The 14,296-nt window shown below is 32.4% G+C and overlaps 1 protein-coding gene across 1 annotated transcript in view; it reads right to left on the bottom strand.

Annotated features, from left to right (window-relative positions):
• Positions 1–138: 138 nt before the first annotated feature.
• LOC129787103 (elongation of very long chain fatty acids protein 7) overlaps positions 139–14,296 on the bottom strand; it is a 30,130-nt gene continuing 15,972 nt past the window's right edge. The window contains exons 3-6 of the mRNA XM_055822423.1: positions 6,269–6,459; positions 5,653–5,905; positions 3,805–3,932; positions 139–1,419 (exon numbers count right to left, since the gene is read on the bottom strand). Coding sequence (XP_055678398.1) covers positions 1,078–1,419; positions 3,805–3,932; positions 5,653–5,905; positions 6,269–6,459 — 914 coding nt within the window. The 3' untranslated portion in view covers positions 139–1,077. The remainder of the gene's footprint in view (positions 1,420–3,804; positions 3,933–5,652; positions 5,906–6,268; positions 6,460–14,296) is intronic.

The raw sequence follows: 14,296 nt of genomic DNA, 5'->3' as shown, positions 1-14,296 counted from the left end.
TGACCTTTTCAATTCAAGCTCGGAAATTTCTTTTTTCCAGAAATTGCGACTGAAATTGAATTGCAATGAAGGCGACAAGAAAAAACTCCGAGGATACGCTACAAAAAAAATATTCTTAAACTTATCACACAACTTTAACCTAAAAATATGTTTTATTTTCTTTATACGAAGAAGTGCCTCGAAATGATCGAGTGATGTGAACTAAAAGGTTGCTCACTGGGCAAGGAATTTGAATGAATTTTTAGGATTTATTTTAAAAAAATTTTATGTATTTTTTTTTGTTTTTTTTTTAGGTATTTAAAGGATTTTTTTAAAAGGGTAATTAGGGAGTTTTTTCGCTTTTCGGCGGCATCTGCAAATATTTTATCTCAATTTTTAATAAAATATTTCGAGCTTTTCTTTCGTTTTTGAAAATACTTTTTTTAAAAATTTTTTTGTGAATATTTAAAAATAATTTGCTTTGATTTAGCCATAACTTTTAATTCTTGTATCAAGATTTTGAAAAAGTTAAATACCTATGAAGAATATTTTTTTATTTTTTGAAAATTAAAATTTTCGGCATTAACTTTAAACTTTTGACAATTTTTTTTGAATCTTCTAATGATTAATTTCTTTTGAAATTTTAAATAACCTTTCAGGGAAATTTTTATAAAATTATATAATTTCTTTTAATAATTTTTCATTCTAAAATAAGAAGTTTTTCTTTTTTCAAATTCTTTCCAATGTTTTCTTAACAATTTTTTTACATTCTTTATTCCTTCAAACATTGAGCAACCGTTAGTGCTTAAATTCCCGCTAAAATTGTAAGTTATTTATAAAGCTCTTCGGGAAAGCCATCAGCCACTGACTGAACCCCTTCGTTTCATAACTAAAATTATTTATAAAATTATTACATGGAAAACACATATTGCTCTAAATCCTACACATGGGAGGCTTTTCACAGCAACATTTTTCTTTTTTTCTTTTTTTAATAAAATCATCTCTTTTCCCTTCTAAAATTACAACAAAAAAAACTCTCTAGCTTAACAATATAAAAGAAATTTAGAAAGCAAAAGTTCTTAGGCGTTGCAACGGTCGTTAGGCTTTCTTCTTCATATCCGGTATGTGGCCATTCTGTTTGAGCTTCTCGTAGATGGGTGAGGCGGGTGTGGGGTAGAAATCTTCCTGGAGCTTCGCCTTCCCGTTCACCTCCAGCGAGCACTTGCTCACGTCGTTGTGATTGAGCTCCTGCGCTTTGAGTTTGGCATCCAGGGCGCCCTTGGAGCGGTTCTTTGTGTAGTTCCGGATGTAGAATGAGCTGAACATGTAGGTGAAGAGACCCGCATTGATGGTGAGGAGCGCCGCGATGCCTTTGGAGAAGTTGCAATTTGGCTGGAATTGCACTTGGATGGTGTGAATGAAGACGATGAGGAATTGGATCTGCAAGAAAACAAAAACATCATTGCAGTTGCATTTTAGTCTTATGCACAGAATGCAACGACTGGCCATGACCCAGGCTCTATCTGTGGCGCAAAGTCATTCCACTTTTGCACGCAATTTTACTCCAAAGTCATCCACTTTGGTTTGTTTGTGTACCAACCCCACAATGCAACTCGCGGTGCACTTTGCAATCTGCATCAGTGTGGAGTTGAATTGCGTACAGATTGAAATATAAATTGGATTTTGCAAGATTCCCAGCATAGAGCACATTTATCTGGTCTTTTGTATAGTTTACTTTAGAGACAACGCATAATAGTGTATAAAACTATATTCTTGTGATCAAGCTTATGATCCTCATGAATTATTCATAAAATCTAATGTGGTAACATTAATTATTAAATTTTACCGGACATGGAGATTTTTTCTTTCATTCTCTTTTTTTTTAGTAAAAAATCTATGCGTAGGAAGGCATTTTTGGGGAATTTTCAGGTGATGCGAAAAGTAAACAGAAATTCCAGGCCGTTTTAGGTAACAAGATAACCATTTCTTTGGTTCTGGGGATTGTTTGAGTGATTTAGAGCCATTTAGAGCCATTTAGGGAGTTTCTGGATTTAGTCAGATTTCATTTGAACCCGGACGTTTGCTTATTTATTGAAATGATTAGACGATAGAAAGAAGAATTTTAAGAATTTGTGAGAACTTAAGAATGTTTAAACTTTATTTGGGAGTTATTAAGAGTCTTAGGCATAGCACAAGGGCTTAGCCCCCTGCATATAACCAAATTTCATGTCTAAATGGTCAAAGATTTAAGATTAATATGATCATTACCCGGAAAACTGCTGAGAAACATACGAATTTTCCTGAAGAACGTATAAATATATCATTCGTTGGGAAACGTGGCCAAATTCGGACCTCCAAAGGTCCGCGCAGAGTGAGAAAAAATGGCATAAAATAAAAAGGAATATTCTTAAATTTTGTATCATTTTAAAGCCCATTTAGTGCTCTTTTAACTCCCATATCTTTCTACATTTAAAGTTTTAGCAGTTTTAACTAATAGCGGATTGAAAAAGGCCTTAAGAGGTTCCCCTATATTGATTAATTTTTCAATTTCTAGCAAATGCAGAATATTCTTATTAGTGTCAAATTAAAGTTATATCAATGCTTGATATTAGGCCTTATTCAGCGACCAAAAACCCCTTGAAATTCGCTTGAAATCTTGAAATTTCAGTACAAAATTTAAAGATTTTCTAAAACTCCATGGAAAGTGAAAAATCTCAACTTTTTCTTACAGAGCATTTTTCTTTCACTGTCTATCCCCCTAATATTACACAGAAATAGTTTATTTTTACATAAAATGTAGAATTTTTAATTCCCTTTCATTTGGTATAACACTTGTTGGCTAAATGCGCTAGAAAAGCTTATTATTTAGTGATTTTTCATCACTAAACATTTTTAGGGGGTTTTTCCTAGATATGACCACATTTTTCCTGGATCTTTGACCATTCCCTACAATAATTTAAAAACGAAAGGTTACATGCAGGGGGCTAAGCCCATGTGGTCTGCAGGGTCTGCATAAGAATCTTTTCTTCGAGATTTAATAATTTAAATTTCACCAAAGTGAAACTAATTTTAAGGACAAAAATTGAAATGATTCCATTAGAAAAGTTAGAAATGAAGAACATTTAATTTTTTAAATTGTTTTATAATTACTAACTAATAGAATAGTCGATTTTAGCAAAAAAGAGAGCATAACAAGTCATTTAAAGCAAAAAAAAATAAATAAAAAAATTCTTGTGGTTAGTCGATATATAATTTTAGTTTGAAATCATTAAAATATTCGACTTTGTCTACTAGTCTAGAATAGCCAGCTTTTCCGGAAGTTTCAGTATTCATTTTTAATTAAAAAACAAATAATCTCGATCAATAAGCTTTAATTAAAATCCATCGTGTGAACGGTAAGTGAATGAACTTTGAATGCGTCTACGCAATTACAACACATGAGAAATTATTCTCATTAAACGTTTTTGTGACATTCATCATGAGAGTTTTTCTCTCCGTCACATAATTGCCTCATTTTCCAAATTACTTCTGGGTTTTGCGATACATTTTCCGCAAAGGAATTGATTTTCCTTCATTTTTCTTCTATCGCCGATCTTTATCTGAAATAATTCTCAATTTAGCAACTCTGATGCAACGAAGGAGTGTCAAAGGGAATGAGAGGAAGATCCGCAAATGGAGGATTCAGTGGAATATGCTATATAGAGTCGGATTGCCTTGGCATCTGTGTGTTGGTCAATTCATTGTGGTTTTATGATGAAGAGAAAATGATGAATAAAAAATGAAAAATAAATAAAAGATGCGAAGGAATTCCCGGGATTTACTTACAATTTGCAGTGTTGTCAGGTATTTCTTCCACCACAGATGCTTCTGGACCTCTGGCCCCATTGCGGCAAGCATGTAGTAGATGTACATTATCACATGGATGAAGGAATTTATGAGCCCCAAGAGGGTTCCTAGATCGGGCAAGATCATCAAAATACATTCGTTATTCATCTCCGCACAAATTCACAACAATTAAAATTTTACATTTTTATGACTCTTTTGTGTCTCTGACACAGCGGCGAATTTTGATTTCCTCGTCAGTTACAATAAGATTCTTTATTCTTCTTTTCCTGGGCACGAAAAAAAAATCAAGTCTGATCCTCCTTGAGATTTCAACAAAGACCAATTTCTACCAATATTGCTACTTTTTCATTTAATTTATTAAATTTATGGTATAAAATATCAAATGAATCGTCTTCTGTTGTCTCGCAGAGTAATTCAGAATTTATTTAACCAGCTTCTCACTCAGAGGGGGGAAAGATTTTCAAATGTCTTTTGCAACACCTGGCAAAGTACCTCGAGCCATAAATTTTCATTTTTAGCATTTTTTTCCTTAATACATACGCACCACAGAAAATGTCCATTGTGATTAATCTCAAAATTGTGCGACCTTTTAGAGTCATAATTAATTTTTTTTTCATCACACTTGTCAGTGATTTCACAGCGCATCCAATGAATGCAGAAGGTCACCCACACTGTTCTGAATTTTCATACCCCGCAGGCATTAAATATATGTACGCGTTGTTGTTGATCGCAGTGTTTTGGTTAGACTATGGTTGAATTCTTATATTAAAAGTTGTGAAGTAAAACGTAAAATTCCCCATAAAAGGAAACTCCCGCCAATTCTTAATTCTGCTCTTAATTGATATTGTTGATTGAAATCTCCAGTCAAAATATTCGGAAAAGGAATTTTTGAATAGCATGCCAACACTGGGCGACAAAATTTTGGGGAAATCTCTTTTTTTATGAATAATTCCTTTGATGCTTTAAAATGTATTTGTGAAGAAAATGGAAAATATTGGAGAAAATTCTCAATGAAAATAAACTCTTAAATATTTAATTTTAAAAGAATAATTACTAATATTATATTTAACTTTATTTATTTTTTTTAAATAAATAGTCTGTTTTCATAATTTTCTAAAAACTGTTAATTCATAAAAATTGAAAATATTTCTTGTTACAATTTAATGATTTCAGAGATTTCTTGGTCGTTGAATTATGATTTTTTTAAATAAATTATCAACTTCTTGAAAATTCAGAAAATATTATTCAAAAATAAATTAATAATAAAGTTTAATTAAAAAAAAGTTTTTCATTATCTTTCAGTTCTTCATTACTTTTAACTCTGATTTGCCTAGGATTTTTTTTAATTTCAGAAAAGTTAACTCTACAATTAAATTTTTTAAATTCCTTTAAAAAAAAATTAAATCTCTTTCATTAACTGACCCAACTAACCCCATTGAACTGTTTGTGAAAATAAAAATATTTTAAGTCATTTTTATAAACTCAAAGTCATCAAAGTAACTTGCCAAGCGTACTAAATATAATCTGGTTTAATTTAATCAAAAACTCTCATCTTTTCTTTTTTAGCGGAAAATTTAAAATATTAAGCCTAATAAAAATTTTGCAAAAAGGTTATTCAATAATCTTAAAAAAAATAGATATTGGGCCTTATTCAGCGACCAAGAAACCCTTGAAATTCGCTTGAAATCTTGAAATTTCAGTACAAAATTCAAAGATTTCAAGAGTTTCTTGGTCGCTGAATTAGGCCCATTATTTATAAAAAGTCATTAAAAAATTTTCGAAAAAAGAAAAAAAAAAACTTGCTGATTAGTTTAAAAAAAAACTCACCGTGTCCACCGGCAAAGTATTTCAGTCCGATGAAGGCACAAACGGGCATGAGGGTGTGATGGTAGAGATGCAGGAAGGAAATTTGGTTCTGCTTCTTGCGCAGCACGAAGAAAACCGTGTCCAGAAGTTCTATCAATTTGCACATGTAGTACGCCCAGACGGCACGTGCCATCCTCATTGCCGTTGGGTTCCTGCTGTAGTCAACGGGTTGACACCGGAAGTTGTAGTGCTGCCGCCATCCACCTTCGAGACCCTTGAATTTAAAAAAAAAGGACAATAAAAAATTAATAAGAAAAGAAATTGCTGAAGCTTCCCACGACGATTGCATGCGATTCACCAGGCGCCTCCACTTAATTGTATGCAACTCACGTGTATGATTCACGCGATTTGCAGGGAATTTTTTGCATTTCTCCAGCATTTGTATTAGATACGATTTGTGCATGGTATTTGCGAAGAATTTCCGCGATGCAAATCACATTTGTGTCTGTGAGCATGTTGTCCATTATGAGAAATTACCTGACAAAGTGAACAATTTATGCTGCACTTTGTCTGATCATGAAAATCGCACGACAATCGTGGTGTGATGGCGAATGATTAAGACTACAGTGAGACTCACCTCCCAGACGAGCCAAACACTGAGAAGCACTTGAATGGCATTGTAGATTATGAGTGTGTTCTTCAGCTGCAGCGGCTTGCGATCTTTCATAAATCGTGGCCCCGCATAGATGCAAAAATACAGGTAGGTGATCAAGATTGTGAATAGTGGCCCCACTGAACCCGAAAGAAACCAATCTTTGGTGCGGGGATCTGCAATTTGTAAAAAAAATAATATGAGATCACTCGTTGTTTGTTTACATTTGCATTGATTGTGCGTTGAGATAGCCACAGAAACGAGTTTTGCAGTGCTGAAGGTTAATTTTGCAGATTTTCTCATATTTTATGCAAAAGTTTTTCAATTTTTGCACTTTAGCGCCCTTTTAGCTGTGATTCTTTCGAAGAAAAGAATAGCACAGCTTCTGTGTCCACTCTAAAACTCAAGGTCGTCGGATCGGGCTCAAACTTGGGATGAGCACGAATTAGGGTCCCCACATTCCAAAAAACGTATGCGCCGAAAAACTTTTCCGGCCGTCCGTCCGGCCGTCCGTCCGGCCGTCCGTCCGGCCGTCCGTCCGGCCGTCCGTCCGTCCGTAGTTTGATGCTCAATTAGAAGAGAACGGTAATAGATAGAGACTTGCGGTCAACGGCAAAGTTCAATTATCGACTGGAAGTCGTCCAACTATGATATCAAATTCGACCCCCCACCCCTGCATCCGCCATTTTGAATTTTTTTCAATTTTGTTTTTGCTATATCTCAGCCCCTATTATAGCTAGAGGTCTGAAATTTTAATATGTTGTAGGGGCCCTTAAGACCTTTTCAACGATACCCCATTTCCAAAAATCGGACAAGCGGTTTAGCAAATATAGACTTTTATCGAAAGTCGGCCATAACTCCTTAACCGGTTGACCGATTTTAACCAAACCGGTTTTGAATGAAAGATCTCAAAAAGGTCTACAATTATCTATACATAGGAAGTTTCAAAAGTTACCGCTAGAGGGCCTACAATCAAAAACCAAAGTTTCGATGAGTTTTCGACCAGTTTTCGATTAAGATCTCAAAAACTGGACGATAGATTTCGATTAAATTTTAGTATGTTATAGGTGATAGGTACACCTTTTAATAAAAAAAAAAATAAAAAAAATTTATGTCGCGGTTTCAGAGATATAGACCAAAACAGGTTTCCATATGTACCGATTGTTGTAATATTGCCTTATATCGGCTTAACGGTACTTGATAGAGGCTTTTCGATTGAAGTTTCATTAGATATAGTGGGTATGACCTATCAGATTTTACTAATTTCAAAATTCAAAATGGCCGCCTTCTGCCTTTTTGCTACATCAACAATTACTTTCACCTATTCACATATATTTTAAACAAACTAATTGGCGCCCCGCGAAGCGGGGCGCCTTTTTTATACATAAAAAATATAAAAATATATAAACCTATAAATATACATATATAAGTACAATGATGGTCCAGCAGAGTAAAGGGAATGTACTGGTAAGTTTCACTTACGGGCTGTGATTCTTCCTTCAGATGACAGTCAAAGTGTGGTGAAGTACAATGATGATCCAGCAGAGTAAAGGGAATGTACTGGTAAGTTTCACTTACGGGCTGTGATTCTTCCTTCAGATGACAGTCCAAGTGTGGTGAAAATTGAGGTGGATAAATTTTTAGGAATGGCTTTCTCACGCATCGAATCACAGCCAACGCGTGTAAATTCTGGGGAAAGGCTTACTCATGCGCGTTGGCTGTGATTCGTTGCGTGAGAAAGCCATTCCTAAAAATTTATCCACCTCAATTTTCACCACACTTGGACTGTCATCTGAAGGAAGAATCACAGCCCGTAAGTGAAACTTACCAGTACATTCCCTTTACTCTGCTGGATCATCATTGTACTTCACCACACTTTGACTGTCATCTGAAGGAAGAATCACAGCCCGTAAGTGAAACTTACCAGTACATTCCCTTTACTCTGCTGGACCATCATTGTACTTATATATGTATATTTATAGGTTTATATATTTTTATATTTTTTATGTATAAATTTTTCAAGCGGCACATCGAAATGACAATTAATTTTATCGTCTGTCACTTCCTGTTGACAGTTGCCTTTTAAATCTCAACGATCTACCCCTTCTATTTTTCATCCCACATTTCAACAATTTTTTTTTCCAGAGATTTGATGGAATTCTTGATTCGTTTTCTTTTGCTCATTAATTGCTGATTGAGACGTAGATTTTTAAGAGTTGACCAAAAATCGAAAAATAATTCCCAACATGACAGTCTTCGAGCATTAGCTCTTGACCATGCTACCAATAAAAATTCGCAATAAAGATTAGCCCGAAAGAGAAAAAAAAAGAATAACCGCCTTGTCGTTTAAAATGCTTAAAATGATTTGTTTGTTCGATGCTGGAGCAAAAAAAAAGAAGTTTTTCCTTTCTGATTTTCCACAACAACGATAAAATGTCATTTAAATCTCTTCTTTTTGCGTCACAAGCATCACATTTAGACGTAACATGTTCTTAAACTTGTTCTATCAGCATTATGAACCTCAAGCACGCGATCTTATGCGGCGTGCATTGTGTGCCGCAGGGGGGTTTCCTAATTTAAATTCCACGTGCGTCGGTGCAAAAGAAAGATTTTATTGATCTTTTATGGCGGGAAAGTTCTTAGTATTCAGCAAGGGATTGATTGTACCGAAAATTCGTTGGACAACGCAATTAAAAAGAAGTTTTTTGGGAGATTTATTGAAGCAATAGAAGGGAATTTATGTGCGAACAAACTGAAATCCATTGACCGCGGAATTTTATTGCAAAGAAGATAGTTTGAATGATGAGTGGAAAATTTTTGCGGAGTTATTTTTTTTTTCAAAGGAATAAATTAAAGGAATTCTGAAAAAGGTTTAAAGGAAGCCTAATTAAAGGATATGAAAGCAATAGAAGTCTATTCATTTAATCCTTTAAATTTTATGTAAAATATGTTGATTTTAGGTATTAAAAATTATTAAGCTTTTCAACCCTAAAGGAAAGCATAGGGTGGTTTTTTTGAGCTTTAATAGTTTCTAGAACAGCAATAAGACTGATGCCTTTAGCGCATTTAAGTCTTTTGTGAATGTTCTCTAATGTCTCGAATCAATTTTTGTCTCTAAGAAAATTTTTAAGAAATTCTAAATTTAAGTTTTAACGACTTTTGACCTCAAATTTCAACCAAATAAGTATTCTTATTTTCCCGAAAAAAGTGAAAATATTTTAATGTTTATGAGAAGAATCTTCAACGTCCTCTTCACCCTCTTTTGGCTCATCTTTTATTTATAACTTTGCTTAAAAAACTTCTTCTAATTCAATAAAACAAAAGATCAAACGTTTTATCCTGGGTTTCTCCCAGAATATTCCTCTACGCATTCTTCAATATTAAAGAGCTTTCTATGTATTTTCTGGAACTAGTTCATGATAATAAATTATGTAATTCAATTAAGATAAAGAAATGCCACACCTGCGAAACAAAACCTCCAGTAAAGTTAATTTTGTATAATCTTCCAGTTAAATTTTGTACGGAGCCGGAACTTTTTTGTTTGACATTTTAAAAATAATTTCCAATATCAGCGAATTTTTTATATTATTATTTTTGAGATTATTTTCAATATTCAATAATCAAGGACTATTTAAGAAATCCTTATCAATATGAATTTGAATAAAATTCAACTAATTTCAGAAAAAATCAATCACAATATTATCGAATTAAAAGCTTTTGCTTCTTTGATCACAAAATTAAAATAATGATTAGACAAAATTCAAAGCATGGCCTTTGCGAAATTTATTTTAAAATTTTTAAGCTGAATACATAATAATGTAGATAGGAAATGCTCAGGCGTCTCAATAGATTTTTTAAAGCAAAAATGGAAAATAATTACATACAAAAGCTCAGATTTTGGAAAGATTATTTTTCTAAGCATTCAATGGATGCAAGAAGATTTCCGGAAACGTGTTAAATTTTATAAAATCGTGATGAGATTTTATCAGATAAATTAAATTTGTTTCTTTTAAAGCTCTGCGTGCTTTTCGTATTATTATTTTTTAATAAAAATACGAATCAAGTTTAAATATGGTTCCGATGTTCAATTTGAACATAAAATAAATTCCAAATATGTAATTAATCAAGCCCTATCGTTAATGCATGGCAAAAATTAAAATTGACAGGATATTTTTAATAAAGTTCCTTAATTATCATTTATGAATTTTATCAACATGTTTTATTGATTGATTTAAAGCCAATTTTAATATTACAAAATTTTCCGAGAGGAAAATTGTTAAAATTAATAAATTCATATTGTTCTATGAAATTAATTAGTTGGTGTTCCACTTCGTGGCCAACACCAAGTATTGTAATCGTCGGAAAAACCGACCACCTCAGATCGGGCTCAAACTTGGTATGAGCACGTTTTAGACATCCCACATTACGAAAATGGTGGTGGAAAATTTTTGATCCGGCCGGCCTGCCGTCCGGCCTGCCGTCCGGGACTCTAAACTTTGCCTTATATCTCGAGAACGGTAACAGATAGAGACTTCCGGTTTGAAGTTTTCTATAGAAATGTGGGTGTAAAATTTCATTTTTTCGCATTTTCAAAATCCAAGATGGCCGCCGTCCACCATTTTGAAATACTGTCAACCACTTCCCTTACAGCTAGAGGTCTGAAATTTTAGTATGTTGTAGAGCTCAGTGAGACGTTTTCATCGACTATTCATACTTGAAAATCGGTCAAGCGGTTTAGCAAATATGGCGGCCTAAAGCAAAAAGTGTTTTTTCAATATAACTCGAGAACGGCTTGACCGATTTTGATCATCTTGGTATCAAATGAAAGGTTTCAAGAAGCCCTTCAACTGTCTAGAACATTCCAAGTTCCAAAAACATCCGCAAGAGGCGCTAAAATCAAAAACAAAAATTGCCTAACTTTAAGGGGCAATATCTCCGAATCCCCATTAGGCAAATCTTTTAAATTTTGATATGTTGTAGCCTGACTCAATATCTTTCACCAGTCCGAAAATGAAGAAATTCTATGTCGCCGTTTAGAAGATATCGCAGTTTGAAAAATTCTTGAATTTGAAAAGTTCTAAGAACCATATCTCCTTAACTGCTTGTCCGATTTTGCTCAACTTGGTATCAAATTAAAGGTTTTGCAAAACTCTACAACTTTCTAGAACATCAGAAACCTCTAGAACTATTCCTTCAGGATAAAAAATGCCAAAAACTGTTTTGGTGAAACAAAAATCCGCCATTTTGTGTTCTAGTGGTGACCTTGAAATGTATCGAAACATATGTCAGATTATAGCTTATTTCAATAGCTTTCCATAACTAGTCAAGAAATTTCTGTAGGCCTTATAGAATCAGAGATATAACCATTTTTTTGCATCAAATTACTGAAGTTCACAAAAAAAATCACCTTTGCCTACTAATACTGCTCACAAATAGTATTACAACGCATAAACAAACTTCTATACGTTGTGGGACACCAACTCTTATAACTGGACGCGTTATGATTGACTTTTTGAGACAATTTACGCAATTTATAAAAAAAATTTATTTAATTTTATTCGTCAAAATAATTCCAAGTCATTCACGCGAAAATGAATTAATTATTTTAGCTGAAAAGTGCAAGACATGAACTTGGCAACATATTTTTGCAAAAAATATAGGTCACGATTAACACGAAACACACATTAAATTATTTTTTTTATAAATAATCCAATTAAATAATTAATTAGTTTACCTAAAAACATTAATTTGTTGTATTTTTACAATTAAATTCCCCAAAAAACATTTTTCTAAATTCCTTTTGATTTTAATCTTTTCATGTTTATTCTTTTTTCATTTCCTTTTGCATTTCAATTGATATTCTTTGAAGAGGTATTGAAAAGCTCTGACAGGCAAAGTTCTTCACTTTTGCACAACCCACCTCCACAAGTGGGTTAATTGTAAGATTCCAAAGCATCCAAGTCATCAAATTGCTGCCTCAGCAGCACTGCTGAGTCGCAAAGAGTCACCATTAATGCTGCCCCCTTGTGCATATAATTACATACACGGACTTGCATTTGGACTTGTGAGAAAAATTGTCATAAACTCTCCCATATACATTGCAGCCTGTGACTGTTCAATCAAGGCTGATCATGTGACAATTGCTGTGCAAAATTTTTCTCTTATTAGAAAGAAAATAAATAATCACAGCTGCAACAAAGGGGTTTATCAAATTGCAAAATTCTAGTGTATACAGCGAAGATATCTGTATGGGAAATTGGCAATGGAAAACCTTGGGCAAGATTCATGAAAATTCAATGAAAAACAAAAGACGAAATGCCAAGACAAAACGAAAAGAATTTCATTTGACTTTACAATGAGGATTCGTTGAATTGATTGTGTTATCATGGTTACAAGTAATATTGTAATAGTTCCTTAACCTCTAACTAAACTCTTTGATATTCCACTCATTGATATAAAATTGATTTTCATTTTAAATAAACCGGCAAAAAATGTGGAAAAATTGTCAAAAATAAAATTTGATTCGCTAATTACCTTAATTAAATTCTAAAAGGTCTTGATTGTTCTTTTCAAGGATATTTGGGGAGGAAGGTAACCCATTTGTTGGCTCACACAATAATCGTTAAAGGATTTTCGTGAATTTTGTAGTTAATAGATTAACTATTCATTTTTCGCTGTACTGAATATAATTTAATTTAATTTTAACTTATATGATTATTTCAGTCAGAAACCATAGATATTTTTTTTAACCTGGAAATGTCCATATTTTATTATATTAAGAGAATTTAAGAGACCATATTGGTTCTTTAGTTAATCAATAAAATTCCTGGTAAAAATAACTTTTATCCACAAAATATTCATTCTCATAATCTAGAATGGAACATTGAACAAATACTTAGAACTCATAAATATTTTGTAGACTGTACTTCAAGAGAATAAACCACGAGGGCCAATTATCAAAGTACTAATTGCTGGTACATTTTTTAAGTTTTTAATCTCCTTTTTATTAGTATCTTTCAATTAAAATGTTTATTAGTTGTTTAAGTCGGTCAAAACAAGCTATTTGTAAAGAAAAAAAAACACATATAAAAATTTTATTTGGTACCTACTTCAAAGGTAAAATAGGTTAGGGGAAAAAGAATTTTAGAACACCATAGAAAAACTTTTTAAAAAATCTGGGCGTATCCGGTCTGAAAAAAAAAACTATAACTTAAAGGTTATTAAGAATTAGAAAAAATAATTAATTACCTTAAAATTGTTTTAATTACATTCAATATAATGAACGTTATATATTGGGGAAAAACATTCTTTTAAAAGGAAAAAACTTAACCAACTAAACCCGGATTTGCCCATAACGATCGGAAAATTTTCTTTATTGGCTTTGAGCGCATAAAAAAGTTAGTTATTGTTTTTATTCAAATTATATGAATTCGATTAAAGAAATACTTTTAGAACGTCAAATATGAAATTTCAAGAATTATAACTTGAGAACTGACATTCTTAATAATTTTAAAATCAAAATTTATGAAAATAAGTAAAAAATCGTTTAAAGTGGAGGTTAGATGGGAATAAAGTCCAAGTTTAAAGAGTCTATAAAACATTGAATAACAAATATTTCTAAGAAAACTTTTTTTTTTTAAATTAATTAATTTAATTACATAAGTCTATTAGGTAGGAATAATAGTAAAACTTTTTTATTATATCCTACATAAAATATTTCTAAATCGCCTAATTTAGAAAGAAGTTGGACATTAGAAGTTGGTTAGTTTATCAACTATGTCTACTAAAAAGACTTTTCCATTACTTTTTAAGAAAACTCTTCAATTAAAACTGTAGCTATATCCTATTTAAAACTGTAGCTTTCGCAGTTAGATAAAGAGGTTCTTAGGAAATTTTATATTTTTTTATCTTCTTAATTTTATAATTTTATTTATTTTTTAATTTGTAAGAATTCATACAAGTTTTTAAGTTATTGTCTTTAACATTCTTATCTAAAAAAAACTTAAACAAAAT

This window comes from Lutzomyia longipalpis, chromosome 1, assembly GCF_024334085.1.
Source record: "Lutzomyia longipalpis isolate SR_M1_2022 chromosome 1, ASM2433408v1".
NCBI classification, from domain to species: Eukaryota; Metazoa; Arthropoda; class Insecta; order Diptera; family Psychodidae; genus Lutzomyia; species Lutzomyia longipalpis.
The sequence above is the reverse complement of the archived record's forward strand: the minus strand, read 5'-3'. Positions and strand labels throughout refer to the sequence as shown.